Source organism: Dysidea avara, chromosome 3, assembly GCF_963678975.1.
Source record: "Dysidea avara chromosome 3, odDysAvar1.4, whole genome shotgun sequence".
Lineage (NCBI taxonomy): Eukaryota > Metazoa > Porifera > Demospongiae > Dictyoceratida > Dysideidae > Dysidea > Dysidea avara.
The window spans coordinates 18,690,894-18,714,177 of NC_089274.1; the positions used below are offsets into that span (position 1 = coordinate 18,690,894).

Genomic DNA, 23,284 nt, shown 5'->3' on the forward strand with positions numbered 1-23,284 from the left:
TTATCAGTGTAACACTATTATAATACAGAAAGTTAGAAAAATGTGGCAACCACTTGCATATCCTACCATCTGTATTTAACAATATGAATGTTTTGACATAAATTAAAGTTCTGTATGCATGTATGATACAGAACAAAGCAAATTCAGTAGTATCAATGACATGCAAGTGTATTGAAAAACTTAAAGAATTATTTATGTTAATCAACTGGCTACAAATGTTAGTTTGTTGACAAAGCTTTCTTCTTCTTTTGATTTTTCCTTTCTTTTCCAAAATCAAATCCAAATACCTTGTATACAAACAGCACTAAATAAGTAAAAGGATACTCAACCAAAGCCACAATGACTAGCGCCACTGAATAGCTTAATCCTACATTTGCAACAAATGCCAGTATGGTCAAGTAATCAGTCATCAAAACTCTTGTTTGCAGAGTGGCAAAGTAAAAGATGTACAATGGCACATGGATGAGGTAAGCTGCAAACGTCAATCGACCAAGGGGGACCCAGAGCTTCCATGACAAGATGGTGTTAATGATAAACCCATAACCATTATGACATGCATAGATCACACATGAGAGACCAATACTGTATCCTGTAGCACTGAACATGAAGTAAGTGATATTCTCAAAATCTGAAAATTCATGACCATTGAAACTCCCATACAGTCCATACACAGGTGTAATGCACAACACTACTGCTAATATCCACATGACTCCATAAAATGGTATTCGAACTCGTAGATTCTTTGTAGGCTCCCATTTCTTGTGCAAAACAAATCCAAGCAGCATACCCACCAAATATGCACCAGCTCGGCAGTATGGTTTCTCATAAATGTCTGTCCGAGAATCAGGATACTCTAACACACCAGTGCCGTAGATTCCGCTAAAACCATCTTTAATCGCATTAGCATTATACTCGTTGACACCAGCAATTATTCCAGTAGTAGTCCAACTAGCACACAAAGTAGCTAATAATGCTGCCACTCCAGCTGGCCAATAGTAGTACAGCAAATAAAGAAATATTGGAACAAAGATGAACAATTGTGTGTCTACTGCCAAGTACCATGATATGATGAAGCAGATGTTATTATAGTCAGGGTGAAAGTTGTTTATGTATAACACATTGGTCCACCAATATTTGTCACAGCTGTGACGATCAGTATAGAGCCAATTTGGTCCATGCCCAAGATGAGGGACTACTTTAAACCACAGGAACAACACAAAGTAATAAAGAGGAGAAATACGAACATATCGGTGCAAATAAAAAAAGACCATTGGTATCTTTCCTTTACGACGGTCCATCTCTCTTAGCATCAAATAAGTAATTAACATTCCACTCAGTAACAGAAAATTGTCAACAGCAAGAAATCCATTAGAGATTACTTGAAATGTAAACCGTGTATATGAATGTTCTCTTACATATATGGGATTATTAGCTATTTGAAAGTTAGTCCCATTCACAAAAGCATGAGATAGTATAATCCAAAACATGCCAATAACTCTTATCCCATTGAGACAAGTGATGGCTCCTTCTGGCTGATGAGTAGCCAAAATTGCAGGAACATTTTTGTACAAAGAAAAACATCGCAGAAAATCTCTAGTTAAACTGAGTGGATTACATTTTGTTGTCTTGGTATGCAAGTCTTTTTTATCTTTACTTTCATCTGATACTCCTTTATACGTATTCTCCTCAGAGTTCTCATCACCCACAATACTTGAATAACCACTTGTTTGGCCATTAGCTACATTGTCTGTAATACTGGAGTCATCGCTGCTATTTGGTTTGACCCACCATTCCTCATAATACCAATCTACTCCATCAACTAGACTACCTAACAAAGCCAGAACAACCAACAAACCACACACCACCAACATGATGATGGTACCAGCATCATAATCTAAGTCACGCCAAGGACAATAAACTGGAATGGTAGGGTCCACAGTAAAATAAACTGATGCTGGAAATAGACCACTACTATTAATATATTCATTAATTTGAATCAGTGAATCGTTTATGATCTTACTGAATTCACCAGGTGAACATTGCCATGGATAACACAATCCTGCTTCAAGTGGTATTGACTGCTTAGAAATATTTAATGTAGCAATAATTTTAAATCGGCAATACCCAGTTTTGTTTATTGCAGTATCCTGCAGGTTGATACACTCATCATAATAGCCCCAGTAGGTGGTGCTGCCTTGAAGAAGTGCAGTACCTGGTTTACCCCAAGAGTCAAAATATTTAGTAGCATCAGTGTCATTGTTTTTAAAGGCCGTCACAATACGATACAATCCCATCAAACAACTATCTTGATCCAGTGGTTCAGTGGTTTGTTCGATCATTCTCCTCCACACATTGATCAACAAATCAGAATCAAAGTATTCTGACCACTGGTTGACAATAGAATACAGGTGATTAGCTCTGTAATATTTCACTGATGCATCATCATCATCTTGACTGCACACCACACCAGTCAACCCCCACAACATCATCATCAATAACATCATTACCTTCATCTTTGTGGTGCCTGCAATATAAGGGATTATTGTAAAGAAGTACAGTCTCTGTTTACAAGTGATCGCTAAATTCATCCTTATTCTTTTGTTGGATTGAATTTGCTTATGATTTTGAGTATTAGACAGTATTTTAAATCAGCGGTGTCCAGTTGCCGGAGTGACATTTTTGACATGTAAGAACTAAACAAGTACTTGGTATTGTGCTGTTTTAAAAGCCAGGCACCCAGTCAATAAATCCTTGCTAACTAAATAAGAAATTTTAATACACAAAATTCTATCATAACATACACCAAATTAATTATACCGTATAGCTGGTAATTTTCGAAAGGTTTTTATTTTCGGATATTTCGAAGAGGTCCTTCTCTTCGAAAATAAATTCCCACGTTCGGTTGTTCTTCAAAAATAAATTCCCACAAGTGAAAGCAACGATTCAACTTTCGGTGATTCGCTTGTGTATTCCTCGAGTTTTAGCTCAGTATTACTGATGATAATGTATCATTACTGTGCCAATAACCAGAAAACAGGTGATCCAGAATAGGAATTGATGCCGTCTGCTCTAGAATCTATGCTAGCTACGATCGAGCATGATCGAGCCAGTGAATTTACTCTACTCGAAACTCCCTCAGTCTTCTCTCCAGTGCACAGGGATAGGTTATTCCATCAGTAAGTCAGTTTTTGCCGACATTCACGCATTTTCATAATTTGTGATACGAATTTCCGTTTATTTGAAATCCATCCGGACTTTGAAATATACACTCTTCGAAATTAAAATCCTTTGAAATTCAGATTTTGCTTCTTGTGCGAAATTTTCTGTTTTGAAAATAACCCGCTATACGGTATGTATTTTTGTAAATCATTAAATATTATTTTTGTAATTGATTATTTGCATTGCTTTGCACTACTAAAGAGGTGCAATTGGAACAAACCACTTTAAACCATAAATTATGCACAGTAGTATCTTCTCTACTGTTTTATAGTTGTCTTTCACATTTTCTTGAGAGAAAGTTTATCATATGGTACAGCAGTACTGTATAGTAGGGATCATGGAAGTTTGGACGTTCTTGTCTGCCTACGCCTATTGGCTATCCCTAACCAATACTGCCAAGCTGTCATGAAGGAAAAGTAAAGCTGGTTTTTGGGTGGGAAGGGTGGGCACGAGCAGGCATTTGCCTAACCATCACAGTTTCTTGCTCAACTTTTGCCCAACCATCTCAAGTAGCTAGCTCAATGCTAGTTACGCTACACTAGTATAGATTCATGGCAGTGCACAAACAACCCTCTGACAGTCTATACTATAGTAATGCACTGATAAGAGATTTTGCCGACTATCTGATTAGCCAATATAGAAATTCACATAAGATCTGATGTATATGTTTACCAAATTTCACACATATTTTGTAAAATTGTACTTTTTTTTTGTCTTATGAAAACAATAAGGTAAAGTTAATCAGCTAAATAATCTGCTAATAATTACTGATACCAATATTGTTGAAATTTGGTCAATAAGCCGATTTCTATTGAATCGGTGCAATCGACTATATACCCATTAATCGGTGCATCACTACTTATAATAGTGCACACAACACATTGTTGAGCCATGACTACAAACAAGTTTGACAAAGACCTGACTCCAAGTGATTGGCATCATGTAATGTATTGAGGGGAAATCCATTGGAAAGTCCCTTACACATATCAAGTAGACGCATGTGACACGCTGTTTAAATTTCTTTTGAATTTTTAAAATGGAGTCGAAGTCTTGTGCCACAGTAGAGCACAGATATTAAATGTCTGAGTCAGTCGGATTCTATTTCATTCTATGATATTTTAGTTCCAGTGTGTTCTAGTCTACTACCATGCACCCAAAGTGCGTATACTGTCGATGAAGTTGAGTGAAAAAGAAACAAATGCTGTTCTAGAAGGTCAAGTCATTGTGAAGTATCACATGTATCACATACTGATTAACTGCTTTTACTAAATCTTTGCAAAGCGTACATTTGTTATATATAATTCAATAAGACCAAACTGAATTCATTACTAAGCAGCCTGCTACATAAGGCATATGCCATGTTTGCCAGGTTAATACATTAGTGCCCCTGACCTTCATTTAGGGCATGATGTATATTTGAGTATATCACAGGAGCTAATTGTAGCTTGCAATTCAGATATGGTGAATTGTTTTTATACTTCGTTCTTGTCTCAGGCTCATTTTGATGTCATGTGATGTTCAACTACGATGATTGTTGCCAATGGATACTGTAGCTACCTGTGAAGAAGACCAGAGCTACAAGTTATAGAATAGCATGTAGTTAGGTGTATCAATTTGCATGCCATGCAAGCAGCATTGTTTACACTATAGCACATTGTGTGTATACACTTTTCACATATTTTTTTAACAATGCTTTTTTTCATTACAGAGCCGCTTCTTGTACTGTTCTTTGTTTGTAATGCTGTATCATGAACCATGATAGTGGGTTCATAATAAGGATAGTTTGTGTTTTTGCAAAATTCCTAATAGAACACACACCACCTTGAAAAGCATCCTTCAACTCAAAACAACCCTCTGGTGGTTCTTTACAATGAGTATAGGCTCACAAGTAAGTATCAAGTGAAAAGGAAACAAGCATACCATAGAGTCGGGTTGTTAAGTGCATGTGCTTATAATTTTTGGAGAAAAAATTATACAATCTGTTAGGTGCATATGCCTAATATGGTGTGCTTAACAGGGAAACACTACGTTGCAATAGAGTAGTTCGTGCCGGTCACCACGTCATGTATAAGGATATTTGATTCCATTTCTGGGTGAAATCCTTCATGATGAACAAGTAGAATATTGCAATCCAGAAGGCTGTTTGCTGTATACATAGTGAAGGGAGACCTCAAGGGAGACGTAATTGTGTGATTGAGATACTCTAATAGAACAGTCACCATAACTTACTACAGCAATACAGTCATGGGACTGTAAGTGAAGTAAATGCATGTAGCTGCACATTGTATGTTCTGATCACATGCTCACAAAAAATATTCATGCCTTCATGGGTCATGGCACCTTGGCAGTATATTGGTTAGGTATAATCAAGCCCAAAAGTGCCTTCAGTATGACCCAATAGGTCGTAAAAGACTTGTTCAGTGGAATTTTCTGCTGATGACTGACTAGTACTGATTGACTGACTGAATGATGCCTTCAGGCAAGCATATGGCTGAGGCTACAGGCTTGATTTTTCACTGTTGGACAACACTTCAACCTGACAGGTATCTTTTGGACGTACAGTGCAAGCATCATAGACTTACTCTTGTCTTCTTTTATCTTTGCTGCCAGCCCAAGGTGTCAATTCATGGTAACATGCAATGGCTTCCATTTGTATATAATAGAAATCATCCATATTTTCGGTAGTGACTGGACTGATTGCAAAGATGCTCTCATATTGTTCTTCTTTTGTAATGCTGTGAAATGGGCTGAGCATTGCTGAAAACGAAGCATAGTGGCCACTTCATGTAGTTGGTAGTTGGGGCATGCGTTCAAATGAAACATTAAGTGTAACGCCATTCTTCTGCTTGATGTGGTATGCACAGGTTCACCAGTCATAATATGTTTTAAAAGTAAACAAACAAGTACAAGAAAAATAAGAATTTAAGTAGGGATCATGGGCATAAAACAATAGGAAAACAAGGGAGGTTGCCTACACCTGCAGATATACTAGTGAACATTTAATCCTTACTTCTTATGACTGGCGAACCTCTGCATATTGCATCAAACAGAAGAATGTTGTAATGTACTAGTAGACATTTAATCCCTAATCCGGTCATGTATAGACAGTCACCAATAGAGTATAGCTGCATGGAGTACTTAGAGATAATGAGTCACTCTCTAGAATTCCTATGGATATAATTACATGAAAATAACAAGGAGAAAACATCCTGATCACCTGGTAGACTCCTGTAAGCGTTCGAGCGTAAATCGGATGGCTGCAGGTTCGAGGCCACCCAGGTCCAGTCATGGATTTTTTCTCCTTTCTGCAACTTTTCAAACACACCTTATGTAGCTAATGTCTTTGAGCAGGCTGTAGGACCAGGTGCCCTACAGACCTTCAGCACTTGTGCTGTAAAGCATTAATGTGTAGATAACCCTCCCTTGTTTTATTGCCGCTTTTATTTCTAAGATCTCTGCTAAGATTTAGGAATTCCTTAGACTTGTTTAATTTTTTTACCAGTGAACTATTGCATACCACATCAAAGAATAAGATCAGTGTGTCATGCAGCCAAGTACAGCTAGTGCGGATGCACGACAGACAAGTGTGTATTTACAGGAACCAAGAGTTTTCACACATTTGTAGCTCAATAGTGCCCGAACGAATATGAACCAGTTTAGCTGAGGAAATTTCCCTGAGGTAGGGCACCTCCTATTCCAAATTTGAGTTGAAAAGCCAAGCCATCACTGAGATATGCGTCTTCAAAGTTCATCTTATATTCTTCGTATTTTTCTTCATCTTCTACTTCTTTTTTCTTCTTGTCTCTCCACTCACTATAACTCGCACATACTTTAGTCGATTGACTTCAAATTTGGAGGGCAGTAAGAGCAAAATGCAGCACATTTACAGCCCAATTTTAAGAACAATGGAATGATGCACAGTTTTGTTGTCACGACTACAGGGTAATCCGCTTGACAGAATAACTTGACAATTGGTCTGTACATGAAGTTACTATCGTAGTGCAAACCTTTTGTGGTTTGAGAGCATTAGCTAAGGAGATATACAGCAAAATCAAACATGTGAAAAAGTACGATCGAGACACTGTAATAGAATAGTCAATGAGATGTAAAAAAAACGTGTGCAAAAAACGTCAGAAAAAAAATTCTCCAGGTTTCGAACCAGGGACCTCCACACCTATATACCCAAACCCTTACCACTCTGCCACTGCTGTCAGCTACTCACTAGGGATGCGCTGATTTTGCCAGCAAAATTTTTGGAAAAATACGTTGGTAAAAGCAAAGAGCAAAATGCGGGAAAATTGGAAAATAGGTGGAAAATTGGAAAAATGGGCACCAACTTGGCACATTTTGCATGAAAAAATCAAGATACTCTAATAGAACAGTCACGCATAGTATCAGGACAAAATATGCTCATAGGAAATGGTGGCTAAAGATCAAGATACTCTAATAGAGCAGTCACACATGCTTGTAAACTTGAGATACTGCAATTAAATTTTACTGATGCTCAGCAAAATATAAAAATTTCGAGCAAAATATTGAGCAAAATAGGTAAGAAATAAAAGAATTGCTGAAAAGAAAAATAGGTGGGAAAAAATAGACTACTCACCTCATTTAATTTGTACCTTATAAATGAAAGCTCCAGTTTAGTACACTAGAATGATTATAACTCATAGATGGAAATTTGAACATTCTATATGCATTGTATTGAAGTGCTCAATGCACAGTGTCTTATAAGGATGGTTGTGAATTGCATTAATGTACTAGTATGGTTTCATTGGTTATTACACTTAGCTGGTGTCTTTGTATTTTAGGCATGTCCACACGACAAAAATAATGCGAGTTGAATCCGCATTGATTCGAATTATTCGCGTCCACACGGAATGCGTATTAGGGTGATTCGAATTGAAAGTGGATTACACGAATCCACCTCCACAGGTGGTTTGAATACGAATTGGCTGCGAATCGGGATTTGCTATGTCATAATAATGCTACACGTGAGGGCTTGACACGTTTGCGCGTGACCTTTGTAAACAACACAGGATAGAAATGCAGAAGCGCTCGGTGTGATAAAAGCGCAGGGACGTATGGAAGCAGTGTTTCATCATCGTATCTAGCTCTTAGAGTTTGAAAGAACAATGGTCCCATACCCATCACGCACCATCAGCAGTTTTTCGTATTCTATTCGTAGAAATCCTTCCGGTACGTTATAAACAAAAGTATAAGCGTTACTAGGAGCTATTCCTTTCAGTCTATCATTAAACTCACTGTTCTCTTGGTTGGCGCAAATGAGTGTTTTCTTAACCGTTTAATTATCCGTTTATCACACTAGTAAATTCAATAATGCGCATTACGCGATAATGCGTGTGGACACGTTCAATTCGGATTCAATACGCATTGCCTGAATTCGTTTTGCATCCGGTTCCTAATTCGAATTCGTGTGGACATGCCTTTTGTATCATCTGTAAGCGCAACTCCACAGTGACTTCAGAGCATTTCAAAATGTAGCATTCTTCATCACTGTATCCACCCCATTGTTACTAGTGGATTTGTTTGACAAAATCATGCACAATTGTGACGATTGGCTCACAATTTTATCAAGAAGCCATAACATACTTTGGTCATTGAAGCCAATAAAAATGCACTAGATTCAATTATTGGTTTGCTAATTAAGGTAATGCTGGTTACAAAAAATCACCAAAGGTGTGTTTTAATGCTCCTTTGCACCTTGTGGCTCTTTGGGGCTCCTGCCTATATCAAGTGTGTCATGCAGCCAAGTACAGCCAGCGCAGGCGGGTGACATATACTCGTTTTATGGAACCAAGAAAATGCCATTTCCGTGCATTCATAGCTCCATAGTGCTTGAACGGGAATTGATCATTTCTGCTGTGAGAACTTAGGGCATCTCCCATGAGTCGAATCTGCCCAGCTATCTTCATGCTTTCAAAATTCAGTTCTTTGTAAATACATATAGCCACGCAGTCTTTGATGATTCCTGTAGTAAAGGGGAAAATTAACAAGTTTAAAGGCGAGTTAAAAGGGAGTGTCAAGGCCAACCATAGGCTGACTTTGGAACTTGCAACTACAAAAAGAAGTGATATCCACACATAAACAGCCAAGCTGTGAAAAAAGGTGTGGTCTTAAAAAGCCTGGGTAAAACTAGTGGCACATATAATCAAACAGTACGGTAGTATTGTTTAAGTAGGGATCAACCCTAAAATGATGCAAGCCACCTAAAATGCTGTCTATAAAATTACCCTAGAGACATCTTACAGAATGAAAATCACTTTTAATGAATAATATTAGACCATCTAACATCAAATACAGCATTAAAATAAGAAAACACCTACAAGCGGCTGGATATACAATTTTAAAAGGATTGCCGAAACTCAAATTTTGATATCCAGCCAGTTGACCAGTTACAAAGCTGCAGGCCAAATGCATGGCCACCATTATATGTCACAATAACAAACTCGCTAGACCTAAAAAAAGTAAGGAAACAAGGGAGGTCACCTACACCTGCAGATATACTAGTGAACATTTAATCCCAAATTCAGTCTATACCCAAGACCAAGACTGGATTAGGGATTAAATGTTTACTAGTATATATCTGCAGGTGTAGGGGATCTCCCTTGTTTCCTTACTACTTTTTTTTCTATGATCCCTAATCGAACTTAAAACAATTTTTCTTTAAACTTGTTATATAGAAACTTTGTATATAGTTGATTGAAAATTCTTATTTAGTTATTTAGTTAGCAAGGATTTATTTACTGAGTGCCTGGCTTTTAAAACAGCACAACACCAAGTACTTGTTTACTTTTTTGTAACATTATTATGACTGGTAAACCCATGCATACCACATCAAAAGAATGGATGGCACCAGAATTAATGTTTTTGTCTGAACATGCACCCCACCTATTAAATACTGCTTTGAAAGTGAAGTGGCCATTACACTTCGCTTTCAGCTATGTTCAGCGAGATGTTCAGCCCGTTACACAGCGTTACAAACAAAGAACAATGTTAGAATCGTCTCTGCAATCAATCCAGTCACCACGGAAAATACGGACAATTCCCATTTACAAACATACGTATTGTAGGGAAGCCATGCATTGTGCTACTGTGAATTGACACCTTGGGCTGTCAGCAATAAGAAATGGGACACAAAGGAGGACAAAGGTAAGTCCATGATGCATGCATTGTATGTACTGCGGGATGCTAAAAGGCATGTCTCAGGATGACGCGGCATCGAACAGTGAAAAATCAAGCCCATAGCCTTAGCCGTTATCGAGTTACGATTGCATGAAGGCATCAGGCAGGCAGTTAGTCAGTAGAAAATTCCATTGAATAAATTCTTTTTTAAATTTAATAACAATTTATTGGAAGCCTTTAGGATCGTACTGAAGGTACTTTTGGGCTTGGTTATACCTAACCAATACTACCAAGATGCCAGGATGGAGTTGTGAAGCTGGTTTTTGGGTGAATTTTATGGCTAGGAAAACCCAAATCTCCATGATCCCTAATATACAGTACTACTGTACTGTATGATAATATCATAACACACATCAAATTAATTCTATGTATTGTTATAAATCATTAAATATTTTGTAATTGAATACTTGCATTGCTTTGCACTGCTAAAGAGGTGCAATTGGAACAAACCACTTTAAACCATAAATTATGCACAGTAGTATCTTCTCTACTGTTTTATAGTTTGTCTTTCACATTTTCTTATGTAAATTTTTGAGAGAAAGTTCATCATATGGTACAGTAGTACTGTATAGTAGGAATCATGGAAGTGTGGGCGTTCTTGCTTGCCTATGCCTATGATGGGCTTGGCTATCCCTAACCAATACTGCCAAGCTGTCATGAAGGAAAAGTGAGGCTGGTTTTTGGGTGATATTTTTGGGAAGGGTGGGCACAAGTGGGCATTTGCCCAACCATCACAGTTTCTTGCTGTGCCATCAACTTTTGCCCAACCATCACAAGTAGCTAGCTCAATGCTATATAGTTATGCTGCACTAGATTTGTGGCAGTGCACAAACAACTCCCTGACAGACTATACTATAGTGATGCACTGATAATAGATTTTGCTGACTATCCGATTAGCCCATATTGAAATTCACATAATGGCCAATAGATCCAATGTTTATGTTTACCAAAATTTCACACATATTTTGTAAAATTGTCATTTAAAAATGTTTGTCTTATTGTTATGAAAACAATAACATCAGGGTTAATCAGCTAAATAATCTGCTGCTAACAATTACTGATACCAATATTGCTGAAATTTGCTGATTTTCACTTAATCGGTGTAATCGATTATATACCCATTAATCGGTGCATAACTACTACACTAGCCGTGCACCTAAAGTGTGCACACTGCCAATGAAGTCGAGTGGAACAAATGCTGTTCTAGAATACACTTGATGATACATACCATGAAACAGAGAATGGAAAGAAGGTTAAGCTTTTACTAAATCTTTGCAAAACGTACATTTGTTGTATATAATTCAATGAGAGACCAAACTGAATTCATTACTAAGCAGCCTGCTACATAAGGCATATGCCACATTTGCCAGGTTAATACATTAGTGCCCCTGACCTTCATTTAAAGTACTTTGCATTGAAAGCGAAAAGAGTGCTCTATTTTCCGTAACACATTCAAGTGTGCTATATTTTCCATTTGCGTCACAATAAAGTACAGTTATGGAAAATAAACAACAGTTATGCTCCAAGCAAGATGACAAGACAGCACTCTAAACCAGTTAAAGCACTGCTACGCTTGTATAATATGAAAGTAAAAGCACTCGGGCATGGTCTCGAGCCTAATATAGCACTCAGCTTCGCCTCGTGCTATATTAGTCTCTCGCCCACGCCCTCGTGCTTTTATTTCCATATTGTACGCGCGGTGGTGCTTTAACTAGCATTTAGGACATGATGTATATATATATATATAAAGAACTTTTAGGATCAAAGCAAAAAAGTGTTTTATATTCGCCATACAAGCACAAGTGTTCTATATTGGGTAGTTATAGAACACTTTAATAGACCACACTTCTATATCAGGTTGCCAGGTCTTTTTTGCAGGCTGATAGCCTACTTTGAGTGAGTAATCACTCATTTTGGCCAGTACAACCAATAAACCAAGCCAGTGTAGGCTGATAGCCTGGCTGACCAGTCAACCCAACTAGTAAGAGCAAAACCACTGGATTTAATTTATAGACACACTTGAACATTTCGATGATGGTTGCTTGTGGTCAGCAGCAGTGAATGTTCTTAGTACGTTTTGCTCACATAAACGGATAAGTCCTAGGAATATCACGGAAATATGCTTATTAAAGTACCACAATCGAAAATTTTTAGTGAAGACGGACTAGACTCACAAAACGACTAATGAAGGCACAGCACAGTGCAACGCAGGTGAAACACAGGCGCAATGCCTATTCTACCGATGATAACACTCCTCCGTGAGTTTCTAATTGTTTCGTGTGTCTTGTGTGTACCTCAAGTTGACAGTTCTCTATACCAGATAAAGCACTGCCTTTCGCTCATGCTATACAGGAAATATAGCACTCAAAGAGTGGTCTCGAGACAAAATATAGCACTCGGCTTCACCTTGTGCTATATTTGTCTCTTGCCCACTCTTTCCGTGCTATATTTCCCGTATAGCACTCGCGGCAGTGCTTTATCTAGTACATATATATATATATATATATCCCATCCAAAACAGCTAATAGCTGTAAAAAAAGGCACGTCCAAGTAAAGCAGAGTTAACTGCAACAAAAAGTAGTGATATGCCGTAGTGCGGCCATGTGTGAGGTATGCAAGTTGTGAATATTAATCAGATAGTACAATTGTAACAGTATTAATGAGAACAAACTGATACTGATAGTTTTTAAGTCCTGCAAGCATCTTCATAAATGTCACTCAAATTTGATTCTCAATAAAGCAAAGTGCACATGTATAGATTCCAATAAATAGTTTGAGTTTGGCCGCCTTTCCTTTGTTCATAGCATTGTCGTATACAGGAAAGGTGGCCAAACTCAAACTATTTATTGCTATCAGAGAATCTATACACGTGCACTTTGCTTTATTGAGAATCAAATTTGAGTGTCATTTATGAAGACGCTTGCAGGACTTAAAAACTATCAGCATCAGTTTGTTCTCATTAATACTGTTACAATTGTACTATCTGATTAATATTCACAACTTGCATACCTCACACATGGCCGCACTACAGTACATCACTACTTTTTGTCGCAGTTAACTTGGACGCGCCCTTTTTTTTACAGCTATTAGCTGTTTTGGATGGGATTTCAAACTTTTTTGTTAGAATAAACATACTCTCAATGTTGGAAAGAGTAGCAGATCTAGGTGGGTTTCAATGGTTTTGACAGAAACCCCTTTTAAATTTAGATTACAGTGAAAGAATATTGCTGTAGACAATTTATCATAGTGCAACACTGTTTTAAATATAACTGTAATTTTAGTGGCATGCAACTGCAGTCAACTAACATCCATTTTAACTTTTAAACCCTTAGTAACACTTTACTTTTCATCTCACACTGCAGTAAAACGATCAAGATACTCTAATAGAGCAGTCACAAAGCAACTCTAATAAAGAAGTCGAAGTTACAGCTTAGATACAACTTTTGCCTAGCATTGCATTGTGATGTTACGTTGCTAGCTACTTATGGACTTTACAATATAAAAACACAGCACTTGTAGAAAAGTGACTGTTCTATTAGAGTGAGGATTGACTGCTCTATTAGAGTGTCTCGATCTACTCAACTAATTGAAGCAGAAGAGCCACGCCACTGCCCATCTACAGTACGAGCTCTTGTGAAGAATTGAAGGGTGAGTAAGTCCAGAGATAATAGAGAGGTGCGTAATTATCTGTCTTAAGTAAACGCCTTTAAAAATTTATATTACTTATAAATAAGCGCACCAGAATATGCTGTTATCTTTCAGTCACGTTCAGAGTATCTTTGGCTGTTACGAAGATTGTCGTTTCGTGTTGCAGAGATTGAGACACAATTGGTGAGTTGCCGTGCATGTATTTGTCTTGTAAAAATTAAATTGCAAAACCACAGGCAAAACGTAAGCGAAGTTCATTTAATTAGCGCATACCAAGACAGCATCAGGTTGAAAATTTTACTGCTATATAAGATGTTGTCTGGAGATGACACTATAGTATCCTAGTGTTATCTTGATAATCCTTCACTAGTACAGTGAAAACACGTCATTGTAGGGAAAAAATTTCTTCTGACCTTATTAACCCATAGATAATATATACCATAGATAATATATACCTTATATTATCTATGATTAACCCATAAACCCAGAAAGAACTTTTGGGGAATGCGTGTTTACACAACATGGGCATGCGTGGCAACACTAGGTGGGGTAACTTAATTCTTATATCCCACAACTACACATTGGTTAAAAGTCTGTTCAATGTGACTTTCACACCAAACCATTGGTCTAACGAGCAGAAGACAAAAGAGTACATAGAAAAGATTATTCTGCCATATGTCTCAGAGAAGCGCAAAGCACATGGAAAACCTAATCAGACTGCATTAATCATTTTCGATGAATTTAAAGGCCAGGTAACAGATGACGTTTACAACATGTTAGATTCCAACAACATACAAGTTGTAAAAGTTCCTCCAAATTGTACAGACCGCCTTCAGCCTATGGACCTGAGCATAAACAAACCAGTAAAGGACTTTTTACGGGACAAATTTCAAAAGTGGTATTCAGAGGAGGTCAAGAAAGGCTATGGTCAATCGGGCAATGTCATGCCTGTTGATCTGAGAATGTCCACAATGAAACCGCTGGGAGCTGGTTGGCTTGTTGGTGCCTACAATTACATCAAGGGAAAAGATTCCATGGTGAAGAACGGCTTCAAAGCTGCAGGCATAACTGATATAATTAGCAAAGTTTTGTAGTTTTTTACAAATGATGTACCTTTGCATTATAGACTATAGCTAAACTCTTTTACAACCTGAGTGTGTGTATAAATATACGCCTGACTGTTTTATACCCACATATTGTTAATTCTAGTGTCAAGTTTATTATTTGAACTGTGTCTTATAATTAACTGATCACTGACTACATGTACAAGGGAACTTTCTGCAATTAATTATAAGCCTAGTGTATTCATCTCCTCTCCTACAATACTTTTGCACTGTAAGAATGTACCACTCCTAGCAACTAAGATAAGGCAAATGCAACCTTTATCTTCTGTCACTATAATTGTCTGACAGTGCATTACACTTGACTTGATTATGGCATAGTCTTTAAATCATATAATTGTCTCTGCACGCATACTTTGGTACTATAATTAAGATGAACTTATTTTGCAAAAATGTAGATGAAATCACAATAATAACAATACCAAGTGGTTTACACCATCAGAAAGTTGCCTAATAATGTGGAAGTTCTTTCGTCAATGGAAATGGTGTACAAGTACCACTTTTCATGCACTGAACAAGGTGTAGCCTCATTAAATCTTGCTTAAAATGGGTATCGGCAGGATTCATTCTGAAACAGAGAGCTATCAGATTAGCTAATGCAAAAACACCACAATCTTTGATGCCAGCTTGCCTAGAAACAACTATTATTTCAGGGTTAGCAGCTGATCCAAAGAGATTAGATATAACAGTTTTTGTTTGACTATCTATGGTGTCAAACAGGGAATCATAAATTTGCACCTTTGCAGTTGGACCACTGTGCATAGTCGAAGCAACCATCCAGTGATCATGACGGCAATGGATAACTTGTAAACGGGAAGCAAAGCTGTTATCTGATGGTTTCAGTGGCTTGCTTTGCAGTAATGTAGACTGTAACCCCTTCACAAATGGAAACTGTTTCTTCAGCAGCAACTTTTGAACAAAGTTGATGACCAGATCATTTAATTAGTCTCCCCTAAGAATATCGTACTTGTTTTGCTGTGTTAAACGAATGCCTCCAAATCTACACCAGTCTGCATCGTTTTCATCGCTTGGAAACACACTAGGTGCATCACTGCCCATTGTCAAGTCAACCACATTGTTACTGGCACTGCAAACAGACTCATCATTTATCGCCAAATCATTGCCATCGTTATTACTATCACCACCATCACCGATTAGTGCTTCTTCCGAGGCTTCTTCACAGCTATCATCTGTGACTTCTCTCTTTACTCTATCAAGAAACTCCCCATGATGACTAAATTCGTCAATCACGAAGGAAAGAGCATGTTCGATTAGCTTCTTAACTTTTTCCAGGTGATCGAGGTCTTTGGCACGAGTAAATTTTAGCGTGCAGGGAATTTCGAGTCCCCCTTGTGGTAAATCACTAGAGTACTGTCTTGGCCCAGTGACACAACAGCTGATCTTGCCAGACTGCCACAGAAACAAGGAACAAATAGCTGATATTTTCCTAGGTACGTGCCCACAATACTAGAATCTTTGGTAACTGCTACAGCAAATCGATCTTCTCTGTTGGTAGGTTCTCGCTTACACGACAATTCCTCACCAATCACAGCAATCCACATATCCTTGTATTCGTGATATCTCGTATCACCGACTGCATTGTGAAAGACATTGCGGCGTGAAGACTCAATTGCACTGAGCTAGCTGCATACACGTGAGCACACGTGAGCCAGATCTATACGAAGACTGAGGAATTTATTTTCGTAATATTGTAGCTGTTTGAATTTAATTTCTCCGAAATTTAAATTTTCGGCTCTTGTTCGAAATTTTGTTCTTCGAAAATAACCCGCTATACGGTAGTAGCCAAGGCATAAGACAAAAAAGTAACACCATTTACTTCCAGCATTCCAGTGGTTTAGTGGTGACCACATAGTCTGAGTAAATTGTGGTGGGTTTTCAGACTACAGAAGCCTTTAACACATGAAATGCCAAATATCTAAAGCCCTAAGTCTTACACAGTGGAAACTGCCTTGGTGGCCACTTGTACAGAAGTCACCTCTCTAAGAGACCAACTTTTAAATTCCCCCGTGAAACATCTATATGAATGCCTTGCTAAAGCAGCTACCTGCTTATTAAGCCAAGAAAATTTGGCCTAAAAGTAACCATCTTAAACAAGTTCCACTGCACCTACTTAGCTGATTTACTACTCAGGTCTATATGGTAGCCATATCAGTATACTGTCTAGCAGTGACACTTCGTATACCTCATACTATGTTATGGTATTTATGTTACAATGTGTCTAATCAAGTCACCTTGTCACCTGTCTAAACACAGTCCCTGAATGTGTCGTTTTGTGTACACAGCATATCTGCTCCCTGCTTAAAATTTTTGACCGTAAAGTGACCAGAGTAATGTTTCAGTGTATATTGCTACTGTTCACAATTGTTATCCGTACGTATCCAATTTTACTTCTTCGTGACTTTTCCTCTTCAGGTTTACTGATAGGCACTATGCACATTTGTGTTGATTAGTCCATGCATAATGTGGTGATTTGGAATACTAAGAAGGTACATAGCGTTTCTTGCATGTACATGCTGTAATGTGCACACACATCTTAGACATATTGTCCCCTATAAATAGTCGGTTCCATTTTGCCACTAGGTTGTAAGTGGGTTGAGTCCAGACATTTGGATCACATTTTGTCCTGGCCAAGTGGATCTCATTCACTCACAGAATTTACAGGATCAGATCACATGTTACAGTGGAACCTGTCCATTGCCACCTTTGCTGAATATATGTAGGTGGCAGTGTATAAATTCTCACTAAAGGGATTTGGAATTGGCCTTTCTATAAGGTTGTCTTTCTATGCTGGTGGCCATTAAGACAGGTTTCACTAACAAGCATGATTGTACTGATGGAGTGTATGTACTAGAATTGTAACAGTATGTTGCTCTTTGTGTCGTTTGATATAATGCTGTATCGTGATGCAATGTCTGAATGGAGACTATGTATCGATACTGTTACAACTCTAGTACATACAGTACTTATGTGAACCACACCCAGTTATCAAGAATGTATGTTAATTGTCTAGACATACTGGAGCCACACCCACTCATCTGGATTCTGCAAATGCAGTCACACATTGTTGTCAGTAGGCTATTGATCATTGCTTATCTGTGTTTGGAGAAGCACCATGAATATGGCATCATATGAGACCTGCTACCGTGCAGAATCTACTGGGCCAAACTGGAGAAATGGAGACATATTTGCATTGTTTTGATAGCAATTACATCACAGACAATCTGTTGAGTATTCATGTATCCTGTGTATGTTGTAACTGCATGTGTATACATACATGATTGTATCCATATCATTTCTGTGTGGTGCCTTTACAGGCTATAAATGATTTGCACTGCGCCGGACGGTTCTAAATACTTGGTGTCGATGGCATAGTTTTTTGCTTTATGGCTACATGCACTGATTAACTACACTAACAATAACCCAGTTGTGCTCTTTGTCAATCTTTAAATTCTTCAAGCTGCGCCCTTAGAGAACAAATTACGTGGGGCGACTAAATTCAAGTTTCAAAACTATAGCCATTCTCGAACGATGGCATAGTTTTTTGCACACTTCTTTTATGGCTACATGCACTGATTATATTTACTACACTTACCATTCACAGCCCAATAACCAGTGACCGTAGTTGTGCTGTGCGTTATTCTTTAGATTCTTCAGCTGCACCCTTAGAGAGCAAATTACGTAGGGGCGACTAAATTCAAATTTCAAACTAGCCATCTCGAAAACATATGTAACAATCTCAACGAAACTTTTAGAACAGTTTAAAGACACATTGCCCTACATGCCAAGCGACAAAAAACAACAATATGGGTTTTGTATATGGCCTCTAGGTTGACTGAGGACGACTGAAACTTCGTTTGGTGCTGAAATTACAACTGTAGGGTAATGATGTATGGCAAAATCGATGATGTGAATCTTGAAGCGATTGAGAGAATATGGAAGCGATAGCAGGGCAATCAATGTTCGGAATGCACAAAGGAACGCAAGGAACTACACCTGCGGTTGCGTCTAACCGCATGCGAAAAAAATAAAAATAAAAACGAAACCTCCCCTTTGATGTTGGCAATCTCGATTTTGAAACAGTCAACATGGATTTACTTCACCGCTTGTGTGGTAGTTACTAGTGACATGATGAGTTCAACTCTAGAGTTTCAGAGAGATAGCATAAATGATGGGTGAGTTACAGGCAAGCCGAATTTGACAACGTTCGTTCCTGTAAAATCCTCACGTGTAGTGGTCACATCATTTATTGTCTGCGGCGTGCATTTCTGCTTTACTGGCCGCACGACTCACTACCGTGAGTCTTGGTATATATATATATTGTACTTTGCATGGGAGAATCAAAGCGATGCTGCATATTGTATTGTCCATACAGTACTAATCAGCTGTGTAAGAGTCATACAGGACAGTTATGCGCTTAATTGGGCAAATACAGCACACTTGGGCAAATACAGTACAGTTATGTGGAGAATTTATTTAAGGAATGTTACGTAAACAACACACTGTAAATCACTAAAACCAGCCAAACTAATCCTACAAGTTCATTCTACAGCTAGAAATAGATTGTATAAACACTTACTGATCGTCTGATCATGAAGCTTTTTAAACATGCCTCCACTAAGAGATTGATCACGTGCGTGACATTGTAAATTGCACTAAAACTAGCCAAACTAATCCTATTAGCTCGTTCTACGACTAGAAATAGATTATTTGAACACTTACTGATATCCTGATCACCGAAAATCGCAGCAGTTTGTGTACTAGAGAAAATCACTCTGAGCCAGATGACCACGAAGTACAATATAATACTTAAAGCACCGCCTTGCTTGTGTGTACGAAAAATACAGCACTCGGGGGATGTCTTGAGGTAAATACAGCACTCAGCTTCACCTCGTGCTGTATTAGCCTCTCAAAACACCCCCTCATACTATATTTTCCGTACACACACGTGGCGGTGCTTTACCTATAACATATATATATATATATATATATATATATACTATCGTACTGTATAGTAGGGACCACAAAGGAGTAGGCGTGGTCCACGAAATAACTTCACCCAAAAACCAGCCTCAATTTTCCCTGATGACGATAAGACAGTATTGGTTAGGTAAAACTAAAGCTTTCAGATCGACCTAGTTGCTATGGAATTTTAAAAATAGTTTATTTAACAGAATTTTCTACTGACTGCCTGACTGCCTGACTGACTGATGCCTTCAGACAAGCGTAACTCAATAATGGCTAAGGCTACGGGCTTGATTTTTTCACTGTCGCTTCGGCCCGAGTGGTGCCTTTTGGCATACCGCAGTACGTACAATGCATCTTTCATGGACTTACCAGTGTCCTCCTTAATTGTGTCCCATTCATCTTTGCTGACAACGATAAGTGTTGATTCGGTGTCGCTTCGGCGGTGATGGATTCCCTTCGTAACAGAAATCGTCCATACTTTTCATAATAGCTATTTTGATTGCAGAGGTGCTTTTCAAACAGTTCTTGATTTGTATTGCTGTGCAACGGGTTGAACATAGCCAACAACGAAGCGTAATGGATACTTCACTTTTCAGACGATAATTGATATAACTGGGGCGTACGGCACCATTTCTTCTTTCAGTATGCATGGATTGCAGAGGCACTTTTCGAACAGTTCTTGATCCGAAATGCTGTGTAACGGGTTGAACATAGCTGACAACGAAGCGTAATGGATACTTCACTTTCCAGATGATATAGCTGGGGCGAGCGGCGCCATATACAAACAAGTACACAGAAAAATGTGGAATTTTTAACTAGAGTAGGGACCATACCACATCGATACAAAGTGCTGAAACAAGCTGGAGTAGTGCACGATATTAAATCACAGTATAAAACAATAAGAAGTGTTATATCCCTGCTGTGCTCTAGATACCATAATGGAAATGCACATTAGGGATATAACACTTCTTATTGTTTTACCATGATTTAATATCGTGCACTACTCCAGCTTGTTTTAGTCCTTTTTATCGATGTGCTATGGTCCCTACTCTAGTTGAAAATTCCAAATTTTTCTGTGTACTTGTATATTTAAAAATCGCCAACCCAAAATCTGGGGCTGCCTGACCACAGTTGCAAGGCTAGAAGCCAAATAAAGCAGTGTGTGGGCTACCAATGCCACAATAACAAATTCAATGGTGACATGTGCCTCTTCTAGTTCCAACGAGTGTCTGCCTTCTTCACTTTCCATTTATCTGGTCTCAAAAGACAAGATATATCTATACCAAACACTAAAGGCAGATTGGATTAGTACCATCAGGAGCTTATAGGCGCCGAAGGCGCGTAACACTCAGGATATAGTGGTGTTCTATCTTTTATGAAATGCCTTTATGAAATGCCTTTGCAGCCACATGTCTTTATATGGAGGGTGTTAATTAGCTGGGTTGTCGCTGCTGTGTTCCTGCAGAAGGCGCTTATAAGCTCCTGGTACCATCCATATACTGCTATGCTTATTGGAAGCCAGCAAATGTTTTAATTGAGGAACTAACTTGACTCTATGTATTCATTATAAGCACCTTAGGCATTTTAGGAGCTTCAGTTATTATTGACCAAAAGCAATATTATTGACCAAAACATTACCAATTAACAATGATCTTTGTTTCACCATTGTTTGTGGTGTACTACTAAACTACTATAATGTTGCACTCCAAATTTACCATTACCATTACATTCTAAGCTACTTTGACACAACGTCACAGGCTTCATTCAGCTGTTCAGGCAAGTCTATCTGCAAGTAATCACCTTCACAACTATACAATTTTTTTTTGCTACTTGAAGGATATCACAGCAGATCATACTAGCTATTATGAATAGACTTTTTGTTCCTAGCTACTACAACAGGTACTGCAACTGGAACTCCAGCTTGTCATTATATACTCTTGTGGCAAGGACACTTGGCACCTTATTCTAAGGCTTCAGATAGTGACAATACTATTTGTGGTTGTTATGACAACACCAACTAGTCTGAGTGGCTACACTACTGGTAAGTGATCCATGACCTGACCAGTGTCAAAGTCTCTCGGTGCTGAGTAGGTAAAAACAGTGGATCCGGGGACCAAGGACCTGGGGACCAGCAGAAATCCAATTCTGCTTGGAATTTTATACACTTCACAGTATTCTATACTTGTACTAGGTACCTCTGCAAGTAGTCTTGCATGGCAAATCCACTTTTTCCCCACTTGCGGCGTTTCACACAATGTTTACACCAATTAGAAATTATAAGCGTCTCTGAAAAAGTGTCTGAAGCTGACTGCATTTATAGGCCACTGCCTGCTGCACAGTAAGTGTACTAGTCTATTATGCCGCCTAGCTACTAGAGTAGTTTAGGAACATTGTGCAAATGCACCATGATGTATGAAGAGCTGCTGGAACTCGCTTAGCTTGGCTTAGCTAGTAATTGCTCGCCTGCTGTACAATGAGCATGCTAGTCCATTATGTCACCTAGCTACTAAAGTTTAGAAACATTGCGCAAACAAATATTCTAGGGAAATAACAAGTGACCTATAATTAATGCAGTCAGCTTCAGACACTTTTTCAGAGGCGTCCATAATTTCTAATTGGTGTAAACATTGTGCGAGATGCCACAAGGGGGAAAACATGGATTGGCCATGCAAGACTACTTGCAAAGGTACCTAGTACAAGTATAGAATACTGTGAAGTGTATAAAATCCCAAGAGTTGGATTTCCACGGGTCCCCGGATCCACTGTTTTTACCTACCCTTCAGTGCTAGGGCATTTTTCAGAAAGATTGTATGTTCAATGAATTATTTGATATGTTCAATGAATGCTTTAAATGAAGGCAACAACTTGATGGCTTAATTTGCCATGGTTCATGAAATAGTGGTCTTGGTTAATCTCTTTCTGGTACTCTCTTTCTGGTACAAGACGGGCTCATTAGCATTGTAGATGGATAAGAACACCAATGTAATGCTGACATTGCTGAGGTGGTAAATATGAAGTTAGCGAAGACGGGTTTGCCAATTCTCTCACCTTTTTTTCATCTGGAAAGTTTCTAACACACTTAAAACATTAACAAGGCTTCTGGA

The 23,284-nt window shown here is 38.4% G+C and overlaps 1 protein-coding gene across 1 annotated transcript in view; it reads right to left on the bottom strand.

Moving 5' to 3' along the window:
- The window catches only part of LOC136249903 (O-acyltransferase like protein-like), a 26,288-nt gene continuing 3,004 nt past the window's right edge, over positions 1-23,284 (bottom strand). The window contains exon 2 of the mRNA XM_066042036.1: positions 1-2,524. Within this exon, the coding sequence (XP_065898108.1) occupies positions 219-2,513 (2,295 nt within the window). The 5' untranslated portion in view covers positions 2,514-2,524 and the 3' untranslated portion in view covers positions 1-218. The remainder of the gene's footprint in view (positions 2,525-23,284) is intronic.